General features: G+C 39.1%; 1 protein-coding gene across 2 annotated transcripts; it reads right to left on the bottom strand.

The window, feature by feature from the left end:
• Positions 1–34: 34 nt before the first annotated feature.
• On the bottom strand, positions 35–25,426 carry fam102bb (family with sequence similarity 102 member Bb). 2 transcript variants are annotated; one of them, XR_004102026.2, is made up of 12 exons: positions 25,145–25,426; positions 20,374–20,494; positions 18,597–18,626; positions 16,738–16,854; positions 16,159–16,205; positions 13,962–14,056; positions 9,494–9,592; positions 7,951–8,179; positions 7,075–7,211; positions 5,604–5,673; positions 1,985–3,137; positions 35–1,932 (listed from the first exon to the last, which is right to left on the bottom strand). XR_004102026.2 is itself a non-coding variant. In XM_031282320.2 (11 exons), exons 1-11 carry the CDS (start codon positions 25,288–25,290, stop codon positions 3,095–3,097), a joined length of 1,134 nt encoding a protein of 377 aa, XP_031138180.1. In that variant the 5' UTR covers positions 25,291–25,426; the 3' UTR covers positions 35–3,094. The 2 variants fall into 2 exon arrangements, 1 of the variants encoding a protein (XP_031138180.1); XM_031282320.2 differs by having other exon boundaries at positions 35–3,137.
• Positions 25,427–27,398: the final 1,972 nt, after the last annotated feature.

The raw sequence follows: 27,398 nt of genomic DNA on the forward strand, positions 1-27,398 counted from the left end.
TTATACCCAAATTGAAGCGCAATCTCAAACATGCTCAAGGTTTTTAACGGTTTTATTTAACAGTGCAAGGTACACATTTGAAGCATCCAGTACACATGTTAAAGAAGCAAATGTTGGTCGAAAGCACAAGTGTGGACAGTGTCAGAACAGCGCAGAACATCACTTTACAGGAGAATACATTTAACAGTTTTAGACATAGACAACAGCTTCACAGAAGAGAAGAAGAAACCATGTTTGTAACAACATGTTAGGTACCATGATAATTATACCTGTGTCACACAGGTAAAACAAAAACATCTCCGATAGTTATTTGGTAGCCATAAATCATGCACTTAACACTGTCTTAACTATGTAGTGTTAACCCTTTTTTTGTCTTCACAATAAAAATATTTAGCAAAAATATGGCACAATATCAGCAATGAAAGATTTAAAAACAAAGACGATGATATCTTCACAGATGTGATTTTTCAACATTGGACATTTACACCTTGCCAAAAATAGAAACAAAATGAGAACACTGATTTACAGTTACATCATACACTGCACAGATATCGTTTTTTAACATGAAGTAATGAGAACAAAATGTTTTCCCACATGCTAAATAGGCAAGCGAAATTGTTCCTTCAATGTGGTAATATTCAGATTAAAAGATGGCACAATTAATATTAGAAAAAAAAAAACAGGTTTTAAGTTCTGCAAGCTAACAAAAGGATGTCTTAATCATGCAGAACATACAGACATAAAAACAGAGAACACTGACGTATAGTTAAAACACCATACACTGATAATGCATGTGCAGATATTGATTTAACATGTATATAGTTTATCTTGGAGGAGTTATCCTACCTCTAATATGGCTTATGACAGGAGACAGAATATTACAGATGCTGTACAGTCTGTTTTCACTAGTTATAATGCATCTAGTATTCGCATTATGCATAGGCCTAACAGGCTTCCAGGTAATAACAGTGTGTTGTGTACTTTGGCTAATTTGCTAATAAAATGAATAAATTGTGCACTTAATCTTCTAATAGGCTGGAAATGCAAATAGTGAATGCTCATGACAACATCAGGAGCTCAAAACTCAGCAGATATATATTTGTGTATGTTTTTAGATTATATTTTTGTCTGTAGCACTAATGGTTCATGTATTGATTGCATTAGTCTGGTTTACCAGATGTCTGACATCATTGTCAGTCTTTGTTCCTCCCCTTCCTCCGATTGTGATTGGTGTAAAGAACCCCCCCCCCCCCCCAGAAAATTAAGCAGTGCAGCCAGACCATACTCCAGCACTGACACAGCGCTGTGGAGATAGGTCTGGCAATGCAAGACTATGATTGCATTGGTTAATTATACTAGTTTTAAGACTGTTCTCAAATCTTACAGTTAAGATGTTAGGAGGTATAGATACACGCACAAAACTAGTACTCTAGGCCTTTTTAAAAACAGGTGCTGTTGAGTATTTTCCTTATGGCAGTGGATTACTTAACTAGTCCTCTGTACAATCCTTAAGTGAAACAAATTACAGTATGCTTCAGTTACACATTAATTAAATTGTTAGTACGTCACAGGATCTTCCATTTGTTCACTGATGTAAGCTTCCTGGTCAGCAGGCCAGCTCAGAAAGATGTAGTTAAGTTGCAAAGCATAGGTATACAATAGATACATGGCTGAAACGCTTGACATTAGATATATGCCCTTCTTATAGTAATATTCATCACAGAAGCCCCTTTTTTATTTTCGGTATCAACTGCCCTACAAAGGCAGACAGCAGTAACTTAGGGGGAAAACACAGTATGTACCAACAGAATGTGTTTTTTCAGCTTTCCTGTCCTTTTAAACTATTTTTGTTTACGAAAATAAACTTTTCTCATTATTCAGTCTTTAAATTATGATAATTAAATGTATCTGTTTTGCTGGGTGTCTGTACATCTATTATTAATATTAATATATAGTGAAATAAATATAATTTACAATGTTATACATATAAATATGTATACATGAATGTCACTAGAGTCAAAAGCAAAGATGGAGTTTACTAAAATCTGCTAAGATATGAATTCAAGAAACTGGATTATCAATATCAGTATAGTCAGAAAGTTGGATTAAAAAACTCTTTGAACAAAAAGTTTTGAACATATATGTTGCTGTGTTTTGCCTTTGTAGGGCAGATTACTAGTGTAGGACTTTCTAAAACATAGCTCCGCGAACAAATGAGAACAAGGACCCGTTATGATTACTAGAAAGCAAATTGTCATGTTCTCCCATTTTCTTTTTGCAAGTACCAATATAGCATTCCTTACAGGAGATCATGTCACATCCCTCCAATCATCCAAGATAACAGGATAACGGTTACTACTAATAAAAGTGGTCTTGTCACATAGCGGACACGTACACATTCACACAGTCCACGTTCACTCATCAAGTAGCTTAAGTCTGATGCCTCGTCTTTGTAGTAAAATACTCTCAACTTCAAAACACCAACGGTTGTCAGAGTGCCAACAACTACAACTTTTTAGCAGCTTATAGGCTAATATTAAATACAACGTCCTATTTGAAAAGGAAGTCTGAAACAAACACTGAGAGACTAAAGGAATGTATTGAAAGCGCATTGCATACTCCTCTTCAGTGTAGATTTCCATTTGTTCTGATGATGCACACATATAGCCCTCCCCGGTGTCCTCCATTAGAGAGAAAGACTAATCGTTTTCTTCCAGTTTCTAATAAAGTTGACCTCAAAAGATGAGGCTAATCTACACCCAGAAAGGAGTGGACAGTTTCAGTTATATACATGTTAATGGCCAATGTTTCATTTCACTTAATTCATAGCTGTATGTTTAAACTGAGATAATAACTGCTTACCTCTCACTCTTAAAAATCAAAAATCTATCAGGGAGCTACAGTGTCATACAGGAGATATGAACACAGGAGGGCACTGTTGTAATGTCACCCGCTCACAGAATGATCAGGTCAGAGACGGTGCTGCTGATCAGGTAACGGTTGTGCTGTAGGAATGCAGAGTGAAATTGACACAGCCTTGCCTCCAGTTTTTTTTATGTAAGCAGTGTCAGTCCACCTCTGAGACGCTGCCGGTCTAACGCTTTATGACCACCTGCTCGTACGCTCCAGCACCAACCCTGGGATAACAAAAAAAAAAAAAAAAAAAGACAAAATTAGCAACCCAACGTAATATCTGGCTCACATATCACAAAGAACGGGCTGACAACGTACAATGCATCATCATTGAATCAATCATTCCCGCTTTTTCTAGTAAATAATTCTGCACCAAACCAGGTCATTATTTAAATACAGAAAAGTTGAGTAAGCATTCCTATGGAAGTATGTTACATTATGTTTCAACCTATCACTAGGCACTGTAGTAGGTATCAGGCTGTGCCATTTAATATACTGGGCGAAATGACAGGCGATACCATTTTCTAACCCTGACCTTGTCTATATCCACGACGATCTACTTCCGGGATTGCTATCGTTCTGCCGGAAATTCCGCCGGATGTCACTCTTTCCGGATGTCCATTACCTTATGCCTTCTTTGTGTTGTAATTTTAAACTCCAGTGGATTTATGAGGACTATGGTTAACTGCTCCTCAGATCTCTGCAGGGTAAATCCAGACAGCCAGCTAGACTATCTGTCCAATCTGTTTTCTGTTGCACGACTAAAACAACCTTTGAAAGTACACATGATCCACCAAAACAAGTTCTTTCCCCAAGGCTGTTTTGCAGCGGCACTGTGGCTCCGCTCGGCGCTTAGCACTGCCCAAGATGATTGTGATTGGTTTAAAGAAATGCGAGACTAACCCTGATCTAATTTACTTTTAAGCAACCTTTAAGTCCCACTCCCATCCAAACAAAGAGCAGATACTTGGCAGCTTGACCCGGCCCTATAATCTACATCATCTACATTGTCTGCTTAGTGCTGCTACACTGCTGTGGCTGGCCACGCTGGCTTGATAGGCAGTATCATCTTAATGCCAGGGCCTGCGTCCAGCTGTTATCCCTACTTATCTAGCGCCACTTCTCTTACAAATAGTTACTAGTTATATCAGTAAACGGTTCACACCCTTCTCTGACCTAGTGCCCTTTTAAAGCGTCCTTGAATCCTATCCTCACCCAAGCAAACAGCAGATGCTCTGCAGCATGACCCGGCCTTATATCTACATTAATCTGATTATGTAATGTCATTAGTTTTGCATGTATCTAGTCCATATAAACCAAAGTAGTGGACAAATTGAAACTTTGAGCCGATTTTGGCACTAGATGAGAAGTTAAGGGATCACTGAAATGATTCACCCATGATTGTTCCCACCAAATTCTCAGGAGAATCTATCCAATAGCTGCTAAGATGTTTCACTCACACCAAAGATGGAGGAAAGGTTTATAATAAAAATAGCATGGCAATCCATCTACTAGTCATTGACGTGTCAGTCTGAACCAAAGTGGTGGACCAACTGTTAGACTGATGTTGCCATCCCTAGAGCCATGTGCCAATAAAAGCTGAAACAGTAAAATAACACAATCTCCTAGACAACAGTTATTGTACTCTTATCCAGAGAAAGTTGGAAGCGCCAATAATGGTTGAACCTTTGACAAAAGACTTAATCGACTACCTCCACCCTCTCCATCTACTATGAATGGTATAAATAATTTAATATGAGCAGTTTCGGTTACGGCCATTGGCAACCATTTTAAGAAATTGGCAACTGATCCTTGGCAACCACTTTATAACATTAAAATGGGGACAGCAAACAGCAAAACATGCACCCTAAAATATATTTTTTTAAATATTTAAAAATTGATGTTACAGTTACCAGACATCACCGCACGTGCGCTTTAGAGACAATGGCGAAGCAAATTAAGATGTTTGAAATGGTAAAAAACATTTTAAGGGTCTAGGACACACACAATGCAGTACTACACAGTTTATAGTCTTATTATATATATATATATATATATATATATATTGTATATTATACAAATAATTTTGTTTGGTTATCGTAACAAAGCTTTTAGTCTTCTTTTTCACATTGTTATTATTGAGCTGACATAACTGCATAGTATCTTTTGTACTCAAAATATAAGATGACTAAAAATGGTAACCATATTTTCAATTCTGGCAACCAGAAGCTAATGCCTGGTTGCCAGCCTGGCAACCACTTTTAAAAGTTAGTGTTGAGCCCTAATGAGTTAAAGCTATAGTGCGTAGTTTCTGTCGCCTCCATCAAGAATTCTAAGTAATGACAACAATTCTGTCGGTGCATCCACATGACACAAACCTTCCGTGATCGCGCTTCACCCCCACCCTTCCTCCACACAGTTGCTACACAGCCAAGGAGGCCACAGAGGATTAAAAAAACATGGACTAGAGGTAATTATCTTTACTGGAGTTTCTGTGCCCTTAAGTCGCCGGACGAGACCAATTTCTAAACACAGCCATGCTGAGAAATACAGAGATAGTTTTGTGGAGCCGATAGTCTTCATTAGCTTTGTACCAACTCATTTGGCAATGGCTTGAATGTAACAGACGTTCATTATTGTAAAAAAGTTATGCACTAAAGCTTTAAGTTCAGTGAATATCCCATGCTCACCTGGTGGGAAGGTGATGGCTTCCGAGGGCTGTGCTTCCCCCAGGGCCAACAAACAGACGCAAGCCTTCCTCTGAAACAGACAGAGTTGTAGTCAGTAGTCATACGGTCAGTACAGAGAGCACCCACATCCTCCTGTATAATTCTTGTCATGACGAGCAGCCAGTTGCTAGGCAATCTAAAAATAATCATGTATTGACAGCCGCTTTCTTTTCCTAGCTTTGAGCTGGATGAGACCTTGAAAAGAAAAAACAATGCCATTCTCCTCAAAGTACACAGACTGACTCATGGGGTAGCACAGTACTGTCAAGTTAATTATTGTGTTAGGCAAAGTAGCTGTGCATTTACTGTAACACACAGTCATACTCCAGACTAGGGCTGCAACCAATGATTGATTGATACAAATTTAATGATATTTGTGGTTTGTGATTATTTGATGGTCAGAAAAATTTGTCAGCAAATATTTTGATGATTGATTTAGCTTTTGAGTCAATTTTCAAGCCCAAAAAGCCCAAAATTTGCTGATACCAGCTTCCTCAATACAAATATATTCTGCTTCTTTTTATTTTATATCACTGTAACTGTTGGTCAGAGACATACAAGAACATTTTAACAACAAAATAATTAATAGATTAATGAAGACAATTGGTAGATAAAACATAATGAAAATGATTGTTAGATGCATCCCTAGTTTAATTAAAAATAATGTTTTTTTTATGAATCAGTTTCTGATTAATTTCCTGTTAATCGAGTAATTGATTAACATTTCTGCTACAGAGTTTGAAAATAAGGTTGTGTTTTGTAACTTTAACCTTTCCTTGAAGAGACGATACAAGACATACAACATTGACACCCCAAACAAACCTGCAGAAATGGTGATCCCTATAAAAGACACCTTATGGCGTTTTTCCATTACATAGTACCAGCTCGACTCGCGTCGACTCTACTCGCCTTTTTTGGTTTTCCATTACGAAAAAAAGTCCCTGGTACCTGCCAACAGGTACTTTTTTTAGTATCACCTCCGTCGAGGTTCCAAGCGAGCTGAGGTGATACCAAAAGGTGACGTGAAAACCTGCAGACTACTGATTGGTCGGAGAGAATCGTCACTAATCACTGCGTCATCATTGCTAGTGTCCTGAACAAACCCGCCATTTTTAAATAGTTTAGCCAGCGGTGTTTTTTTTTTTTTGCTGCCTCCAGCTTCTTTAGAAACTACATTTTTCTTGCAGAGAGTAAAAAACAACAAACTTTTGACGTTCTGTGTGTGTGTGTGTGTGTGTGTCGCGTTAGGTCACGGCAGTTTCCTGCGGTATCGCTATGACAACCAGCCACGCTCGCCTCAGGCATGAGGCAGTACTAAATCTGCAATGGAAAATGGAGGACGGGGCACCGCGGTCGGGTCGAGCCGAGTCGAGCAGAGCTGGTACTAGCAGTGGGTAAACGCCATTACTGTTTCTCTGGATGAGTAGCCTACCTTCAGCACTGGAGTCCAGTAGGCTGGGTGTAAAGTCTTGACTCTGGAGAATCTTTTCCACAACATCGTCAGCATCCACCCGCGTGTCGTCCATTCTTTTTAGCTGAGACTCCATGGAGTCCTGCTTCACAGGGTGTCTGAGGAGAGGATAAACGAGAGTCACTTTTATTTGACAACTAATGGCTTTCACCACAAACAGAAAATGTGGTTTGTTTCTCATGGTGAATCTATATTTCACTTAGTGCTAAGCAAGGGTGTGGCCAATCTGTGGGCCAAGGGATTCCATCTAAGCAGCTGGAAATTATGTTTTTAGTCGACTCATTGTCACCAAACTAGTGGTAGCTTCACATTGACATGTACAGATGTGAGAGTGGTATAGATTTTTTCATCTAACTCTCGGCAAGAAAGCAAAAAAGCAAATTTACCAAAACTAACTATTCCTTAAAAAAACTGGAAACCTGAACATTGATAACTGGATGAAGTAAAACACGCTATAGTGTCTGAGGTAATAATGACGTGAGAACTACATGACTAAATGCTGGTCTTCAAAGACTGAATATAAAGTGCACCTTAAGCTATAAAAGTACTTAATACCATCATTCCGCTATGGACACCACATAATGAAACCACATACTCTTCCGCTGCTCTGCCTCGCTGCTTTTTACTGCATGACAGCTGCTTCCTGAAATGTGACACAGACTCAGGTGTGATTATGCCTAGAGTTTGTTAACTTCCTTAAAACAATTGCTACTCTGTTACCTACAATAAAAAGAGATCAACATGACTTGCTGACTGCTTTCTGTATGACAATGATTATTATCTGGATACTTTTAGTAAATGACCTTTCTTGACTTGACAAATCACCTAAAGATTCACCTGTTGAGTCGTTCACAGGACGAGGCGCTCCGTACTGGTGTACCCGCTGGGTTGTTGGTGGTGGGGACCGGGTGTTCAGGCAGAGCAGGACAGGGTCTGGACTCTCTGTCTCGGTCCTCGCTGGGCTCTGGGAGGCTGCCGATGCCCGTTGAGGCGCTGCCCACCGAATGGTTTCTCCGGTGGCTGAACTCTGACATGCTGGAGGAGCGGGAGTGACCTGTGCTGTATCCTGAGAGAGATGGACAAAGATTTGATAATATAATAATACAGTAGCAGGTCTTAATTCTGCAATTGCTGATTTTCTTTGGCCACTCTGAATGTAAGTCCAATAGTCACTCTCTTTAGCTCTGTTTTCTGCAAAACAGAATTTAGCTGCTAAATTCTTCACCAGGTTTCACCATCACTATGATCAGTAATGTTAAGTAGCTGTATGCCCTGAGAAATCGTGCAAATGTGCATTGGAGCATTCAAGAGATTGCAACCACCATCTACTGAGATACATTCATAATATATGCATGCATTTAAACATTAATGAAAGTGGATCAATTTGATGTATGCACATAAAAGTCCAATAATTGCTTTACGAATAAATGACAAGTGCAGAAGAAGATACAGATTTACTGCCTAATGTCTGAATGAAAACATGAATTCATAAATCAATGATCTAGTATTCATATAAGGCATTATACAGTTTTAGTTTGTTTTCTTTCTGGCAAAACCCATTTTGATGTGCTGTCAAGCGGATTTGCAACTTGCAGCGTGTTAAAAGATTTAGCGGTGCAGTAAAGTTACAGTAACACTCACGCCCTGTTCACGTCTGCAGGAAGCCATTTCGAGCAAGAGACATCGGAGGCTTTCAGAATCAGTGACATCCTTAAAATCACTTCTCAAAATGTATCTTTAAACAAAAAATGCATTCTATTACTGCTAGCACACTGTTTTGGTATGATTATTGTTTGTATCTTATGTTATTGTTGGGTATTTTATTTTTGTATTTTATTTTGTCTGTTTTTTTTTGTTTTTATTTATGATTATCTCAGGGCATCAGATCACTACGGCAAGGGAAGAGCAAACTTCCCACACGTTAATACGAGGCAGGAAATACATTTTCAAATTTGAAATTAGAGAGGCATTAGAGCTGTTCTTAGCGCATCTCTCTGCTTCCTCTGATCTTTTTATTACAGTCATCTGATCTGCCTGTAATGGAAACTCAGGCCTCAGGTTTGAACTGCTCTGGTGTAGTGTCACTGGAACATAGTTTTATCACTTCCCTCCTCTTTAGTCAAAAGCTTTTCGCAAAAGCTTTTCTCAGTTTGACACAAAGTTTTCTCCAGAAAAAAAGAAAGATTTATGTGTTGTGTAGTTTACGCTGGTAACAACTAGTTTTAATTGTCACTCACAAAGCCAGCTTGGACAGCTACATATACTTTATATACCATCTGCAAACATGGTCTGTGTGATTGCTTGCCATCCATGTCAGGTCGACAACAGTAAATCAGGAAAAACATTTACACATTTTTTTTTAAATGTTGGGTGCCCTTACCTGAAAGTTTGGACTGTTGGCTGGCGTAGCTGGACGTTCGGGAGTGGCCGCAGCCCCCAAGCTCATCAGAAACAACAGGACACTTCCCTTCTCGACTCTCTGGGAGATTAGAAAGAACAGAAGAAAAGACAAACGGGATGACGAAGGCCTAAAAGCTCTGTTTTAGAAAGAGTCTGTTCTATTGCAACAAACTGCCATAAATGGTAAAAAAGCTACTTGTTCAACTTTTCTTATGCCTCCACATATAGTTAGAGAGGCACGGGACAAACAAGAACCAAACGTGCAAGGCTCATGCTGTGTACTTATTTAATACCATGGCTCATTCTCAGCTCAATACACCAGATTGGTGTATGGCGTAGATAGTTTTTGTGAATGAAAGTAGGTATAGCTGAACAAAGTAATACAACGTGTTTCTGACGTGAAAATATGTGGTCGATTGTACTAATTGAAGGAGAAGGACCGCACACAGACTTGTTCGTTTCACCAATCTCTATTTCAACAACATAGTGCGGAATCAAAAGCCCAACACTTTCGACAGAGATCAGGGGCCAAACAAGAATGCTGGGTTGCAAACCACTTTTTATACATTTCCAAAAGACATTTTAAACATAACATTGGTTGATTGTACTAAACCAAAATTAAAGCAGCAACACAGTAAAAATTCTTTCTTTCTTTTGTAAATGATCAAGTATACAACATACTGTTATTTGCAGATTAAACAGACATCACCAGAGATTGTCGACTAGACAAGTTTCCATTGAGACCACAGAGATAAACCCAGTTTGTGTTACTAGCTATTGATTTGTATCTTATTTCTACCAACGGATACAACAACAGAGAAAACTCTCCTCTGTCTCCCACACACTGTCCCTTACTTCAGCATCCCTGAATGAATGAGCGACTGATCACAGTTGACCAGTATCTGAACACAGCAGTAGCTCTGCTTGGGGTTTGGCAACAAATAAACACATTTAGAGGAATAGTCGTTTAATACTATTACAATACTATCCAACGATAACAACCGTGTCACAGCTCAGGTGGTTCTGCAATGTAAAGGAAATCATCTTCAGTACACAATATCTGTGAGGCTGAAGAGGAACCCCCCCCCCCCCAAAAGGCAAAGAGATTGAACTGTATGTACAATAGTGTCTCGAGTTTGAGCCTTTTTAAAAACACGTGCAGCAACATGAACATGTGTCGAGGCAAAAACGGGCAAAAGGCTGCGCTGCGACAAAGCAGAAGAGTTCAGAGTTCAAATGCCCGCTGGAAAGGAAGGAAAGGGCTCTGCCTCAGCAACACAACAGAAAATAGACACAATTCCAAAAGAGATTAACCCTGAGACGCAGCATAGGTGTCAAACATGACCTGGCTACTGTTTTTTTCCCCCCAATATAATGCACATATTTCTTAACCTTTTCAAAAACAAGCAACTGTCTTTTTTAAATAGGTAAAAGAAATCTAGTGTAGAATTTAAATAATTATTTGGTTTAAAATTGAACATAGCATATATTTGTTATGAAAAAAAGTGATTCTAATACTGATACAGGTCATCTTTGACTCACTTATGGAACCTTGTAGGTTCCAGTGACCTATTCATCCAAGGGTTAACAGAAGATCTCAATCACAGAAATATAATTTTATTTCTATGATCTCAATGAATGATTTGTAACACTCCAACTTGTCTTGGGGGATAATAAGCATTCAGGAATATATTATGACAAAAATCCATCTACAAAATAAAAGGCTACACCATATTTCCTCCTAATTTACCAAACCTCCCATTTGAACTGATACTGCTCAAACACATGAAACTCACCAGCAGCACACATACACTGCAAACTTGCACGATGATGCTGATAGGAAAGATCTTGGTCTTCAGCAGACAAATACATGTGGTGTGCACATACAAACACACAAACCCCCTAGACAGACTTGCACACACTCCTATTTTTAAACACGCAAGAGCCTACAGGGTTAGAGCAGATTGTAGCTAATCTAAAAGAGAACCAGTGTGAATTATACATGAAAGAGCTGCGCTACACGCTTCCATAAGAAACAACACTGCAATTTGTTCACACATGGAGAAACACACACAGAACAAGACAGAGGGGGGTGAAACAGAAATGTAACAGGATTGTGCTGGATTGGAGATAAATAGCTGTTATATGAAGTATGAGTGCACACACACACACACACACACACACACACACACAAACACAAATAAAAAGAATCAGACATCAGTTATCATATCAACATCTGCCTACAGCTTATAGGTCCCATGGCATGAAAATTTCACTATGAGGTTTTTTAATATTAATATGAGTTCCCCCAGCCTGCCTATGGTCCCCCAGTGGCTAGAAATGGCGATAGGTGTAAACCGAGCCCTGGGTATCCTGCTCTGCCTTTGAGAAAATGAAAGCTCAGATGGGCCGATCTGGAATCTGCTCCTTACGAGGTCATAAGGAGGAAGGTTACCTCCCCTTTCTCTGCTTTGCCCGCCCAGAGAATTTGGCCCACCCATGAGAAAGAGAGAGACATCATGGCTTGCAAACAAGCAAAGTGGTAGTTGGCCAAGGCCACACCCCCCCCCCTCACCCTCCACCTTGCCCCCCCTCTCTCCTCCTCAATAGCATTTAAAGCTACAGACAAAGAAATGGTACATCCTAAGGAAAGCTCATTGAGAGACTGGCTCTAGTGGCTGTAATTCTGCACCAAGGCTGAATTTCGGGAAAGAGACTTCAGATACAGTATTAGGGGACCACTAAGGTCTATAAAAGAGACTTCAGATACAGTATTAGGGGACCACTAAGGTCTATATAAAAGAGACTTCAGATACAGTATTAGGGGACCACTAAGGTCTATATAAAAGAGACTTCAGATACAGTATTAGGGGACCACTAAGGTCTATATAAAAGCATCCAAAAAAGCAGCATGTCATATGACCTTTAATTAACTTGTCAATAGTAATGAAGGAAAGTAAGAAACTAGAGCTTAACTTCCATAAAATTTGAATAACTGCGCTTTTCCATGCGACAGCACAGGACGGTGAAATTGATGCTTGTTGTGATGTGTTGGGGGTTTGACTTCAACAACTAACCTGCAATAAGAGCATGTCACCTGCAGCAGCTCTAAGTAATACTGTATGCCAACAAAAAAGTGCGGGAAGTGTGCAAAACAAAATTGGTCTGCACTTTACTGTAGATATAAGTTGCTAAACTCTGTGACAAATAACCTGTGTGAAACATTTAATAATGTGGAGGAGCAGCAGGCAATGGTCAGTTTGCATTAGCCGCAGGGGCTAAGTGCGGTTTCAAATTTGGAACTAAATATGTCGAGGAGGCAGGTAAATCAAAGGTTATGCTATAGTTGAGTTTGTTACTTAATATTTTTACTGCCAAGGGTGTTATAAAGCAATGAATTATTTAATATAACAGAGCACTCTATCAGAAGGTACTACTTACAATTAATTATGCCTTCCTCTAATTACCTACTCGGAATCTTTTTATTTCCACTGTTGGTTAGATCTGCTAGCCACATATAATAGAAATTGATGCTACAACAACGACAAGTGATGAGGTGCGCAGTAAGCTTACACAGCTATCCAGATGGGGATCTAATCAAACTGAAAATTAGTTTCAGCCTTGTGATTACAAGTCAAAATGTTGGGTGAAATATTTCAGCTTTCCTGAAAGTTATCAGGGATGTGTGCATGTCATTCTAATGTAAATATACACCAATTATTAGCAGAAGCTTAACATTGCAAATAAAAGCAGACCAGAAAACAGTGAGGTTGTTGTACAGACGTAAAAGTGAATGAGTGGTGACACACCAACCCGACGGCCGACTTTCAGCAGAAAAGGCAGTCGGACTGACTGTCTCCCCGAGTTGGCCAAAAAAAGTGATTCGGAACACACGAAGCGATGCCGACTGACGCCGGCAGCTGATTGGACGAACGCGTCACGTGGGTCTGGTTTCTCCGGAAATTCAAAGCCAGACTGTCATGGCGGCTTGTTCAGAATACAATTGTATATATTGTACTAAAATAGTTCACCGAAACCTGTTTCTGAAAAAATTTTAAGCGAGAAATGTGCTATGCAGTTGCTGAATCTGTTGTCATTTCAGATCGACAAAGATCTTCGTCAGATTTTGAGAGGTGTTAGTTAGTCACGCTAATCCCGCTCGTCATTTCCGGGTTAGCACTCCACCAATCAGATTGGTCATTTGAGTCCAGTGCCCGCCTTCCGACCGAGCATGTCAGGTTGGCCAAAATGAAGGCCAACGGCCCCTCCGACGGACAACGGCACAGAACACACCAGACTCGAGTCACTGACCTGTGTGTCAGGGGCTTAAGACTCAGCACGTAATAGGATGGCTAACAAGTGTGCTCTATTAGGTGCCTGTGAATGTTTGGAAAACATGGGATGACGAAGCAGGGCAGATGAGTGTAATGTGGCATGATTTGTCTCACCAGAACAGCCTTTCTGTGAGTCCCCTCCCCTCCTCTCCTCCAGCAGGCTCTCTCCATCACCCTGGATCCCGATCACTGTGGCTGTGGAGGGAGGCCTGGTGACACAGGAAAGACAATAAGGCTTTTTCTCCTGTCTTGTATTTCAATGTGTCAATTGTCTAATAATACAACAAGGTGAGAAAGACAAAAAAGCGGGTGAAATGGGGTCGTGATGATTAAAACATTAAGGGAAAGAGCATAAAATATTAGCATTCAGAATAGCATTCAGCTAAAGCCAAAAGTGAATATACCGTAGATGCTTAGTATTTGAATACATGCTGCAATAAAAGAAGCTGCAGCTTTTGGCATTAACATACAGGCTACTGAATAATTTGTAGGTCAAATTTTGCCCTCGGGTGAAACAGCATTTCTCTGACACATACTTTCACTGAAAGTCATATTTCTACTAGAATAACTAGTGCGACAACTTGCAGTATACTTGCAGGATGAAATCAAGCAATGCTTTTGGAATGTGAAATTCTGATTAGCCAACAGTTCTTTCGGCTTGCTTAAAGGAGCCTCACAAGAGTTGGAAAGAACGAGACAGACAGAGGGGCAACAGGCAGATGAACTTGCTGCTCCAAGCGCAAGCTAAAGCTAGCCTTCAGTAACTGGAGGACATAGCCACACCACCGCCGCTCCGTGGATTGTTATTGGGATGATTATCACAGAAGCCTGGCTAAATACACTCACCGGAGGGCAGCTAGCAGCGAGCAGCTACTACCGCACTACTGTTTTTTTTTTAGGGGGGAATAAACTTCAAGACGTGACATGACCTGTCCTCTGGAGGCCATAGCCACACCATCGCCTCTCCGTGGATTGTTATTGGGATGATTATCACAGAAGCCTGTCTGAATACACTCACCGGACGGCAGCTAGCCGCTAACGGCTAACGGCTATCAGCTAGCAGGGCAAGCTAGCTACCGGCAGGATCGAGACAGGGACCAAGGTAGGTGAATTTAAACAATGTCTGAGTTGAAAATGCATCTTGTTGACACGTAAGGGCCCTGTTCATGTGGCACAGACATATTAATTGCATTTTGTGTCTGTTAAGAGGCACAAAGGCACTCTAAAACTTGCCCCGACAACTGCCGTTTTAGCTCAGGGGACGCTTGTACACGTAGCTGCAGCTACTCCGTGTTGCCTGCACTGATTCGGGTCGGGTTTTTTTCTATAGAAAGTACTGGCATAGCTATAGCGATCAAGATTAACATAAAAATTGTCCGGATTTCTCCTTTAATTCTGTTTGGTCTGATTCTCATGAAACTTTCTCAAGTCTGACGTGCAGTGCTGAGAGCTGTCAGTACAACACCTACGGCAGCAACAAGTGCAATGAGCAGCAGATTATAGCAGCAGATTGAATGTCATAACTTTGGCACATAATACACAATCTTTTTTTCTGTTTAGGGTTTTTGCCTTTATGTGATAGTGGTAGTAGAGATACAGACAGGGAATGTATGGAGAGAGAGAGGGGTTCTGATAGAACAAAGAGGACACTGCTTTAAATTACAGTCCAGTCCAGGTCACTGGGTTGGTTTTGGTTTCCCAGGGAGACGGTAAATATTTAAATCTGGGCAAGCGCATAGTCGAGCACAGGCAGAAGAATAGTTTAATTCACAAGCTTTTTTAGTCCAAAAAACGTCTGCAATAAATGGTTTTACAATGGAATTGCAGGTTAAATGACTGAACTATGGCTGGGCAATATATCAATATTATATCGACATCGATATGAGGCCAGATATCGTCTTAAATTTTGGATATTGTAATACTGTCATATGACACAAGTGTTGTCTTTTCCTGGTTTTAAAGGCTGCATTACAGTAAAGTGATGTAATTTTCTGAACTTACCAAACTGTTGTAGCTGTTCTATTATTTGCCTTTACCCACTTAGTCACTGTATCCACATTACTGGTGATTATTTATCAAAACTCTCATTGTGTAAATATTTAGTGAAAGCACCAATTGTCAACCCAACAATATCGCCATCGATGTATTTGGTCAAGAATATCGTGATATTTGATTTGACTCCATATTGCCCAGCCCTAGACTGAACTACAAGTGAGCTGCCACTAACCCTGACTGACTTAATACAGCATGAACTGCACACCAAAGCAGATTTGGCGCCATACAAAAGGTGAAAAATATCAGTTTAACTTACGTTTTAAAACAAGGATCCCCTGACATGAGCTGTGTACTGATGATGACCTATGAAAAGAAAGAAGAAAAAAAAGACTTGTTAAATGATTCACATTTGACTTGCATTAAAGGTTTCCATTAGCCTGGATTCTTAGTTTAAAGAAAGAAAAGGAAAAGTGTTTTTGGTTCAAGCATAGTTGTACTTTATTCCAACTTGATGAGAATCAAGAAAGAAAACTAAAAAAGTAACTGGAGATCAATCAACTGATCTGAAAGAGCCATGGGGAATCAGCATACCCTGACTAACTCAAAATGTTAGGTGAGAATTTCTTTTCTTTTTGTTCATTAGCTTTGTCACAAATTAGGAAAGAAAATTGTACATGAAATAAAGCAGATAATGGCTTAATTTGCCTCTTATCTTCCACAGTTGACACCGCTTTCTTCAATGGTTTATTTCTGGCTACAATTTAACGGACTACCTGGTAACCTAGCAATTGTTCAATCCTAGACGTTTATGCAAAAACCTTTTTCCGCTCCTGCTTCCTAGTTGAAGAAGTCAAATTAGACTGGTGTGGATGCGTTACCGTAGATTCAATGTTACCTTGAGAATGGAGTTATCCTGGCGAGTATTTTTGGTATCGTAGCCTTCCAGCAGACATCTGCGGGTTGTATTCCCTGAGCCGGCAAACTCTGCTAAATTCAGATCTGCAAAACCAAGCTGAAGGAGAAAGAATGACAATGGGTGAACTTCGTTTTCTTTTAGGAGAATGATGTTTGGCCCAGTCAGCACTCTGACAATCTCGGGATGTAAAATGCCAGCAGTCATGACATGGGAGAAATTTCAGGGAAAATTAACAATATTAAACAAGTTGTTTTTTCTTCAATGACAAGCTGGTGATTTTCTCCAATTTGTTGAAATAGGGTTATTCACCGTCTCCTCTATTTTATATAGGTGGGCAAACGCATTTTTGTCTCAGTGCATGCATTGTCTTAGTCGGCAGCGCCACCGCTAGCTTAGCTTAGCGTAGTGAATGGAATCCTATGTTGCCGGTTAGCATGTCATGAGTAAAAGTGAGCCAAAAAAAAAACTAATTACTTCTTGTGGCCTGCGTATTCACAACGAGTACAAATAGCAATTCAGATTAAGACTAGACTATTTCCTAGGCAGGTATTGATTTGGGACTATATTGGGTGGAAGTACAAGCACTGCTACTTGGGCGCAGAGATATCACACAGCAACTCTGTGCGAGTACAGGTCTAATATGGGTCGATCTATCCCGTAAAATAACCATGCGTCATGTTTACAATAGTCACTTACTCTGTGGACAGCTGTTTATTGGGTCCATTCGCCGTTTTTCCCAGTTGACTTTATTGCACCGGAAAAAAAAAAAGTCAAGGACTGCAGGATGGATCAACGCCGACAAATCCTCGGTAGCTGTGACACAACTGCGGGCACGCTCATCTTGATCTGACACGTTGAGCCTGGTCATCTATGGCAGTACCTTGTCCCACTTGCCACAGCACAGACACTCTATTTCAGTCGGCATATGTTGGCATATTCCCCCAGACTCACACCACCAGTTCGTGTTGCTCTCATCCTCACGTCCTCGGGCTGTGGAGCGATCTCAACCTCCTCCTCCTGTCGTTGTATTTCCAAAGCACGCAGCTCCTCTTCTGAAAACTCTGGTTCGTAGAGGTATGGTTCTGGAGCTTGACTGTCTGAGAAGTCATCCTCTTCGTCTCTCACAAAATCCGCCATGTTCATCGCCATTCACTGTCTACTGTAGGAAAAATAGCCAGCTATTCACGCCGGTATGTTGACGGAAGTTGGGGGGTTTCAGGTGCAGCGTGATATCTCTGCGCCCAAGTAGCAGTGCTTCGGCTGTGCTTCGCCCCAATATAGTCCCAAATCAATACCTGCTTAGGGAATCGTCTAGTCTTAATCTGAATTGCTATTTGTACTCGTTGTGAATACGCAGGCCACAAGAAGTAATTTTTTTTTTTTTTTGTTGGCTCACTTTTACTCACGACATGCTAACTGGCAACAAAGGATTCCATTCACTACGCTAAGCTAAGCTAGCGCCGGCGCTGCCGGACTAAGACAATGCATGCACTGAGACAAAAATGCGTTTCTCCACTCTTATAAATATAGAGGAGACGGTGAATAACCCTATTTCAACAAACGGTGGCGTATTCCTTTAATATGTACAGGGAAAAAAATCTTTCATCCAGTCTAGAAAGTCCACAGGAGCTTTAGCCTGCTCAGTAAATAATTAATTGCAAACAGTAAAAGCGATAACATATGACATAATGAGCCAACCCGCAGGCAGCAACGGCCATCTGTTTGTTACGGGCTCACATGGCGTTCTACATAAATATGCTTGATTACTACAAATCTAGGCGAACTGGAGGTTGGGTTAGGGGATGGGGGTTGGATGACATAAGTATGTGAGGAAATACCTTTGCATATGCCTTCCCACCTTTCAGCTCCTGGAAAAGAGAAGCATAAATAGCTAAATTAAACTGAACTCTAAACGTATGCTCCATTTTAGAATGATTCAATTAAAAAAAAACATTGCATTAGTGATCACGATCTGCCCGTCAAATGTGTTTGAAATGGATTTGAGTTTCAAAATTCTAAAATAGGAAAAGAAAGTTTAATTAAATGTTTCGGCTCCATACAAATCAAAGTGCTCTCCAGTCCTGGTACTATTAATGGTAACTTAACAACTTCATTCTGGTCTGGTAAACTAATATTATTACAAACATGCTACTTCTACTACTACTATACATCAAAACTACTATTTTGCTGTAGCAGGGGCAACTGTTTGACATTTTAAAGTTCAAAACCAAAAAAGCAAAACAACAGTACAGTTCAGTTTCTGAGTAGTTGACATGCTCTGTGTCCTAAAACAAAGGGCACACCAGAAATAGCTTGCAGCTACAATGTGGAAACACAAGATGCATTTCACCAGGAAGGCTTATTCAGGCTTATCCATTTCTTTGATTTTACTGCTGTTTTTGGCCATTATAGCCTATAAACTGTGATTAACAGCACAGAGCACACTCATGTTTAAGGTTAAATGTTAAAGGACAGAAAAAGGATGGTTGGCAAAAGATTTCACTGTGTGATGAGTCTGTTTTCTTAAGAATGCTGTGCTTGCTAAATGCGTTTTATAGTTCATATTTCACTCTCAAGTTTCAATTTGGCACATACATGTGAACGTACAGTAACTAATACCAGAATTTAAGGCAGGTAAAGCAAGTCTGTTAGCAAGGATGATACACTTCTCTTTATTAACCCTTGTATCGTCTTCCCGTCGACCATGCAACGTTTTGTTTTTCTGGGTCAAAATTTAAAATTAAAACTTTACGGTTGTCTTTTTCGACACTTTGGTCGCTTTTCCCGATGTTTTTGTCACTTTTTTCTGGGCTTTTTGACATTTTTGGTTGTTTTTCCCCCACGTTTTTTAAGCTTTTTCTGACATTTTTATCACTTTTTTCAATGTTCTTTTTTTTCAAATCCTATAACATTGAATTAAACACCCAAATTCAATGAAAGTAGTGAACTGATCCTTTATTTTATTGGGAAGAGCATTGTATGGAACCATCCACGTGATTTTTTTTTTGACAATTTGGTTAAAGAAAACCCAAAAATGGGTCAAATTTGACCCGAGGACAACAGAAGGGTTAAGCCTGGTTTTTACACTGACAAGAACAACAGCCTTTATTTTTGCATAAACCCCTGGCCTGATGCATCTTTAACCTGAACCCTGTACGTTCACATGCAAAGCATGAGATTATGAATCAACACTATGTAGGTTAGGGCTGGGCGATATGGAGAAAATCAGATATCACGATATTCTTGACCAAATACCTCGATATCGATATTGCGGCGATATTCTAGGGTTGACAATTGGTGCTTTAACAAAATATCTTCACACTTAGATTTTAGATAAATAATCATCAGTAATGTGGACATAATGGCTAAGTGGGGAAAAAGGCAAATAATAGAACAGCTAGAACAGTCTGGTAGGTTCAGAAAAGTACATCACTTAACTGTAATGCAGCCTTTAAAAACAGTAAAAGACAACACTTATGCCATATTACGATATCCAAAATCTAAGATGATATCTAGTCTCATATCCCAATATCGATATAATATCGATATATCACCCAGCCCTAATGTAGGTATTACTGTATGTGAAATCTGGAGCTCAGTAGCCACATACTGTACCTTTCTGACAGACACACGGCACATACAAGGGTCCAGTACACCTGTCCCTGCATTGGCACTCATCTTGCAGGGGAAAGAGAACCGTTTCCTCCATCGAACACAGTTGGCCTGCACTGGCTCCCTGCAAAGGGAAATCACAAACACTTAGACCATCTTTCAGCACTCTGTAATGTCAGAAATGCATTTGTTGTGCATGGGCTGCATTTTGTGGTCACAAAAGCCAACTTACAACTGGAGTAATTATGTAGCTCAATCATTTGAACACATCTCTGTACAATTGAAAAGCAGGTTCTTTCCTTTTGCAGTTTGGAAAACTCACATTATAACCTCTGATTGTATTTGGCTCCTTACCAGAATCATAATGCATCATATCTATACATGGGAAAGAAGGTTTCTTACAAATATGCACAAAAGCTAGGGATCGACCGATAGTGTTTTTTCAAGGCCGATACCGATTATTAATAGTTAGTAAAACCGATATGCATTTACAGTGAAAATGAAAATCTTTAAGTCAAAATTAAGATTTTGGAATGTTACAAACTCTAACACAAAACTTTGTTTAAATGCTTTAAGCAATTATTTAATAAATTAGACACACAGAGGGACAGACACAGAGCTGTAGCGGAGCCAAAGTAGTACACTTCTTAATTAACTTTATCTGCTTTCAGCAGATACAGATCATCTGCAAACGGCCAAAAATGGCCCTATCTCTAACAAAAATTAAAAAAACAAGAAAGAAAAACTGGCATTGAATATATCAACTGTTCTGTAGTCTTGTTTGTTTACTTGTTTTTTTTTCATTAAAAAAAAAAAGTTACAGATTTAAAATTTAAAGCAATTGCCAATTTTTGACTGTATTGCATTTAGAAGAGGTTTTTGTAACGCTGCTTCAGCCGCATATTTAACATTTGAGAATGTTGGCTTCTTTTGTAAAATGCAAAACAGTTATGGAAATAAATGTATATATTCTTAAAAGCAAATGATTGAAAAAGAGGTTTTGCATCAGTAACAAAAGGTATTACATTGGCAATAGTATCAAGAAATTTCAAGCAACACCCCAACCCTACTCATGCAGCATTATTCACAACCATTCAAACAGTATTGAAAAAAAAAAAAATGAACAAAGATTTTTTTAGATTAGTATTGACTTCTTGCCTTGTCACTTGTTTTTGTTTTTGTATCCCTAAACTGCAAGAGCAAAACTTAATTTCATTAAGTTTTAATATCATTATTACATAACAATGAAAGTCACTAAGGCTGAATGACTAATGGATTAACAATCCTCACATCTCTCCCCCGTTTGATTCAAGTTGCCAATACAAGCTTATATGCTTAGCCTCAATTTCTTCAGGCCACTCATTAATCAAGCTAATTAATTACAGTGCTGTTTTAACCAATTGATCTAAAGGTTACGGTGGCAGGTGTAGCTCGTTTTGGCATGAGAGTGAAAGAGAAACACGTGCACACATCCCCGGTCAATAACTAGAGAGTAAATGAGAGTGAGGTGTACTCTACTGAGTGAGAGAATGAGATGAAGTGAAAGAGAAAAGAGCGTGTATGCGTGGGCAGCATTACGATACCCCAGATGGCCTCTCTTTCACTGGCATCCTCTCCTCTCCCACTCACCTAACCAATTCCCTTCTGTCAAGATAATCCACATGCCATTCATTTGGACCAATTCTGCTGGATTTAAATACAAGCAGAGCTGATGGGTTTCCTCTCAAATACAGTAAAAATAACAATGATGCAGTTTACCTCCGAAATAGTGACAAAAAGAGACAAAGACGAGGGATACAAACAGAACATGTTGCAATGCAAGAAATTTATGATGTAAGACTTAAACGATCACCACGGTGTGCAGATCCCTGTTAAGACTGACTGAATATACAGGCCCGAGTCGTGCACTGCATCCCTGCCTCGCAAGAAGAAGAAAAACGTGCGTGACTATTGTTTTACAAACACTGACTTCATCCTGGGGTTGATACATTTCCGAGAGTGAACTCCCAGAGTCAGAGAGGGAACTCCCAGCCAGCTGGACACTGTGTGCTTAGTGAATTCTGGCTTGATAGCATGTACTGTAACTCACAGCACTTCTCAGTGCAGCAAAAATCCTATTATATGTGAGTGTGAGTAAGTCTGCTTTTAAGCACATGCTGAGGTTGTCACTTTCATCTCTATACATGGGTCAGATGTCTTGTTAAACTACAGCTGCTCTCCTTTTAACAAAGCAGCTGCCGTCAGGCTTCAGGCATAAACTCTCTCATTAACACATTGTTACATAGAAAACTAAAAATGTTGATATATAACAAGGAAAACTTGTTTTGGGCAGTAACGATGGTGCAGTCCTCCTGATGACAAAGCCACACCAAAGGAAAAGAAAGGCTCAGAAAACAACAATCCTCACTTCCCTTACACTCACAGTTGGGATGACTCAAAATAGTGTCAGGGGAAACAGTGACGTTTGACTGCTGCAAAAAAAATGTAATTTCAATGACGCTTGAGACTCGTGACTATGAATTATGTTAGTTTAAACATTTCAGAACCAGAACACAATGTTTTAATTAGAATCTGCACCGTATCAGCTTCATAGTCTGGGTAATGGGACTAAAAGCCTCTTAGTGTTTCTTCGCTTTGATTCAGCTGCAGTGGCTGCTCATATGTAACAAAATGTACAAAGAATACATTACTTAATTGTAGCTATATTAAAATAACCTTAATGTCATGAACTTAGAAGCATCCTGATTCGCAGAGTCCGACACACTGGGCCTTTCTAGCAAGCCGTTTTATAAGAGCTACTTACTGTAGAGCAAACAGAGGGCTTGTTATATAATCCGGGTGAAGCCATCTAATCCCTACAGCCTCACTCTTAAACAATGCTATTCTCTTAGTCCAATGTTGGAAGCCAGTCTAATTTATGAGCAAAAACCCAAAACAGGTTAAAGAGGAGATGACTGTCTTTGCTTGTCTCAACTTGCCAGCAGTGTATTGATAGTGTGTAGTCTGTATAATTGGCACAGGGTCATGTCATTTCTTTTCATGACTATGTTATTTGATGTCTTATCGTCTAGTTCCTTTTCACAACCATTTCAGTGTAATTATCATATCATATTAACATATTTTGTACCACCAACATTATCACTTTGTCCATTCTGCTACGCAGGAAAACATTTCTAATTATAGCTGAAATAATTAGGCATTTAATCAATCCGCCTATTGACAGAAAGTAATCGTTACATAAATTCACTTTTTTTTTTTTTTTTGTAAAAGCAAAAACACAAAATAATCATAATAATGCATTGGCTCCAGCTTCTAAATGTGAATATTTACAGGGTTTCTTCTTCTTCTTTCTTCTATGATAATATTTGGAATATTTTTGAGTTTTGGATGAAAACTGCAATGATGTAGATGGTTAATGGATTGAAAGAAAAATAAATCTGCAACTATTTTGATATTTCATGAATTGTTTAAGTTATTTTTCAAACAAAAGAGCCTAACATTACCATGTTCCAGTTCCTCAGTTGCAAAAATATGCTGCTTTTCTTCGTCTTTATGTGACAGTAAATTAATACATTTATTTGGGTTTAGACTGTTGTCTGGACAAAAAAGCTATATGAAAACATCACCTTGCGTTTTAGGAATTTTTAATAGGCTTTTTAAAACGTTTTCTGGCATTTTATAGACGAAATTATCAAGTACTCAAGAAAATAATCTGAGCATCAATCTATAATGAAAATAATTGCAGCCCTAAATGCTTTCCCCTTTGTAGTCTATAAGGGGCAGAATGATAAAAAGCCACGTTAACTGTAACTTATAAATACGTAAAGGCCCAAAACAGAGTGAGTCAAGTAGGGCTGGGCAATACATCGATATTATATCGATATCGTGATAAGAGACTAGATATCGTCTTAGATATCGTCATATCGTTATAAGTGTTGTCTTTTCCTGGTTTTAAAGGCTGTGTTAAAGTACAGTGATGTAACTTTCTAAGCAGACTAATAGAATAGCTAGAAACTAAATTATTTGCCTTTACCCACTTATATCTACATTACTGATGATTATTTATCTAAAATCTCATTGTGCAATATTAAGTTAAAGCACCAATAGTCAACCCTACAATATCGACATTGATGTATTTGTCAATAATATTATGATATTTGACTTACTTCATATCGCCCAGCCCTAGAGTCAAGAGATCTGGGCACTTGTAAGATGAACGGAAGTTTAACATAGTTCATTTACACATATTACCAACATTATTATAATACAAAGTTGGTTGAATATCGGCAAAGTAACGTTATCCCTTCATCAATAGACAGAGGAGTCGTATTTAGCTGTGTGGCAGTTATGTGACAAGTCAGCTGGCTACTCATAGCACAGTTAAATCAATACCACAACCAGCGAGGAAGTGAGCCTCTGAAATGTAGCTAAATACCAACTAATTTCAGAGCAGTAGCTAATTGTCACACATGCTAAAGTTTGTTTTCTCCAGTCGGTGCTTAACTACATGGCGTTTACAATTCTGCCTCGGTTAAAATAGCTTGGACTGGAAGGTAACGTCAACGTTACATTTGAACAACCACAAACACCGTCACAGTGGCAGACAACTCTCTGACGTTAGCTAGTTTCTAACGTTAGTCATGTAGCATGTTAGCTGGTGAGCTAGCTAATAATGTATCATAGTAGGCTAAAGCTCCTCAGCTATTTTAACCTGCAAGCTTAAAAAAAAAAACAATCAGTGTTTGAATGACTGTATAACACCGCACATCCTCACCGAGAAGACTCCTCGGAGAACCCGCCGTCCAGCAGCCTGACTTTACAAAAAATGACACCGTTGACGAAGGGGACCGACGAGAGATCGTCCAGCTCAAAGTCCACCTTGAACTTAAATTTCTTTTTTTTCATCATCATTAAATCCATACACAGAATCAGTACTCTTGAGAAGATGTTCCAAGATCGCCCCTCACTGACATTACAGCCCCATTGTGTTTAGTACCGATACTGTTGTAGTGTGGGAGGATGGTAGAGCTGCTGTTGACACAACAGTTACAGTCAGTGAAGCTAACGATGAAGAAGAGCTACTTTCTGTTGTGAATTTTCTAAATAAATTAAATATGCTTTGAACCCATTAACAATCATTAATAGCAGTGGTGGAAGTATTCAGATAAAGATTATTAGGGTAGCAATACTACAGTGTAATAATAAATACTTAGTAAAAAAGGGGCTCATTTTAATTACTTTGGATATTGATAGATAGATAGATAGATAGATAGATAGATAGATAGATAGATACTTTATGCATCCAGAGGGAAATTTTAGGCATCCAGTAGCTTAGCCTTAGACAACCATAACACAACAAACACACACACACACACACACACACACACACACACACACACACACACACACACACATATCTCATATCATACATACAAATCACTCACAGAAATTGAGTTAACAATTTGTGAAGTGATTACAAAGGTCTGGTATGGACTGACCATGTGATGCAATGACCCTGATAAGGTGCTATGGTAGAGTGTGTGCAATGGTGGTAGTGCAAAAGTGAACAGTGCAGGGATTGAACAGTGCAATAGCTTATTATTAAATATTAACTATGACTATGAAAAGACAAGAATGTAAACATAATAGAATTGTTTCACAAACAAGAAAATAAATAATATACTTTAAGAACAAACAATTTCTTCTCCCCAGGGATCAATAAAGTATTATTTTAACCGATAATCACACATAATTTTGGATTATATTTTGTATAATTTAGTATAAAGTAGCATACAATTGAAATACTGAGGTAAAGTACTACACTGCTTTTATTTTGAAATAAATACGGATTAAACGGATGTACAGTAATAACAGATGTTAGCTTGAATGGAGTTCCTTAAAGCCCGCCTCCTCACTCCGTCGCCCCCTGGCGGTCAGTCGGAGCAACAGCAGCACCGATTGGACAGATGACAGCAACAAAGTGAAACCAGCTGCTGTTATGTAACATGTGTCGCCACCTCGTGGTACCTTAAAGGCATTGCCTTGGAAAACATATTAAACTTCACTTTTCAAGCCAGTTTCTTTTAATCTTTTAATAATATTTTATTTGTTACAACTTTTTTTTTTTTTTTTAAATCTAATCCATGATTCTTACTGGCTTCTGAGTGGACTATAATCTTATGCTGGTTTTGAACATTACCATACCCACTATAACCAAAGTTTTCTATTTGCACTTTAACATATATTACTCATATGACACTGGTATTGCACACATAGTCTACCCACTATTACCTTGTTCTATTATTTCATTGACTACTTTATTGTTTTGTTTTATTCTAACTTAAAACTTAAATATGTGAATATTTGTTTATACATTGCTGTGTGTGTAGCGAGAAGGGGGGTTACAATATATATAGCCTACTTTTATGTAGTTTTCATAAAGTTTCACCTTGACATTTTTTGGTTGCACAACATGATTTTGTAAAAATGGAAAAAACTGAATGTAGCCTAAGAGATGAATCCGATTTCCAATTTTCCTCCCTCCTCCTCTCCATATTCATCTCTGCCTTTTTCGTCTTCATTGGCGCCTCAATGAAATGGTTCTGGGGATATATTTTTGCTTTGGCCACCTGCCAGATTCCTGTCGGTATGACTCACCGAACTGAATCAGACTGTATATGTCGACTGGAACACCCATAGCCTGTATGGGGACTAGGACCGTACGAATATGCATATTTCCCGTGCGTGTGTGTGTGTGTGTGTGTGTGTGTGTGTGTGTGTGTGTGTGTGTGTGTGTGTGTGTGTGTGTGTGTGTGTGTGTGGGAAGTTACGCCGCAACCACAACAAAAGACAAGACAAACTAAGTTACTAAAAGCAGAAACTAAAAGCTTTGGGAAATAAATAAGAAAGGGAACTATATGAAGGAAAAGCACGATCAAAGTCTAGGCTGTATCACCTGTGTAATCAGGCACTTAATGGCAACACGCCATGAAAAAAATGTGTCAGTGTTGTTACTGCTGAGGGTGTGT

Source organism: Sander lucioperca, chromosome 11 (assembly GCF_008315115.2).
Source record: "Sander lucioperca isolate FBNREF2018 chromosome 11, SLUC_FBN_1.2, whole genome shotgun sequence".
Taxonomy (NCBI): Eukaryota; Metazoa; Chordata; class Actinopteri; order Perciformes; family Percidae; genus Sander; species Sander lucioperca.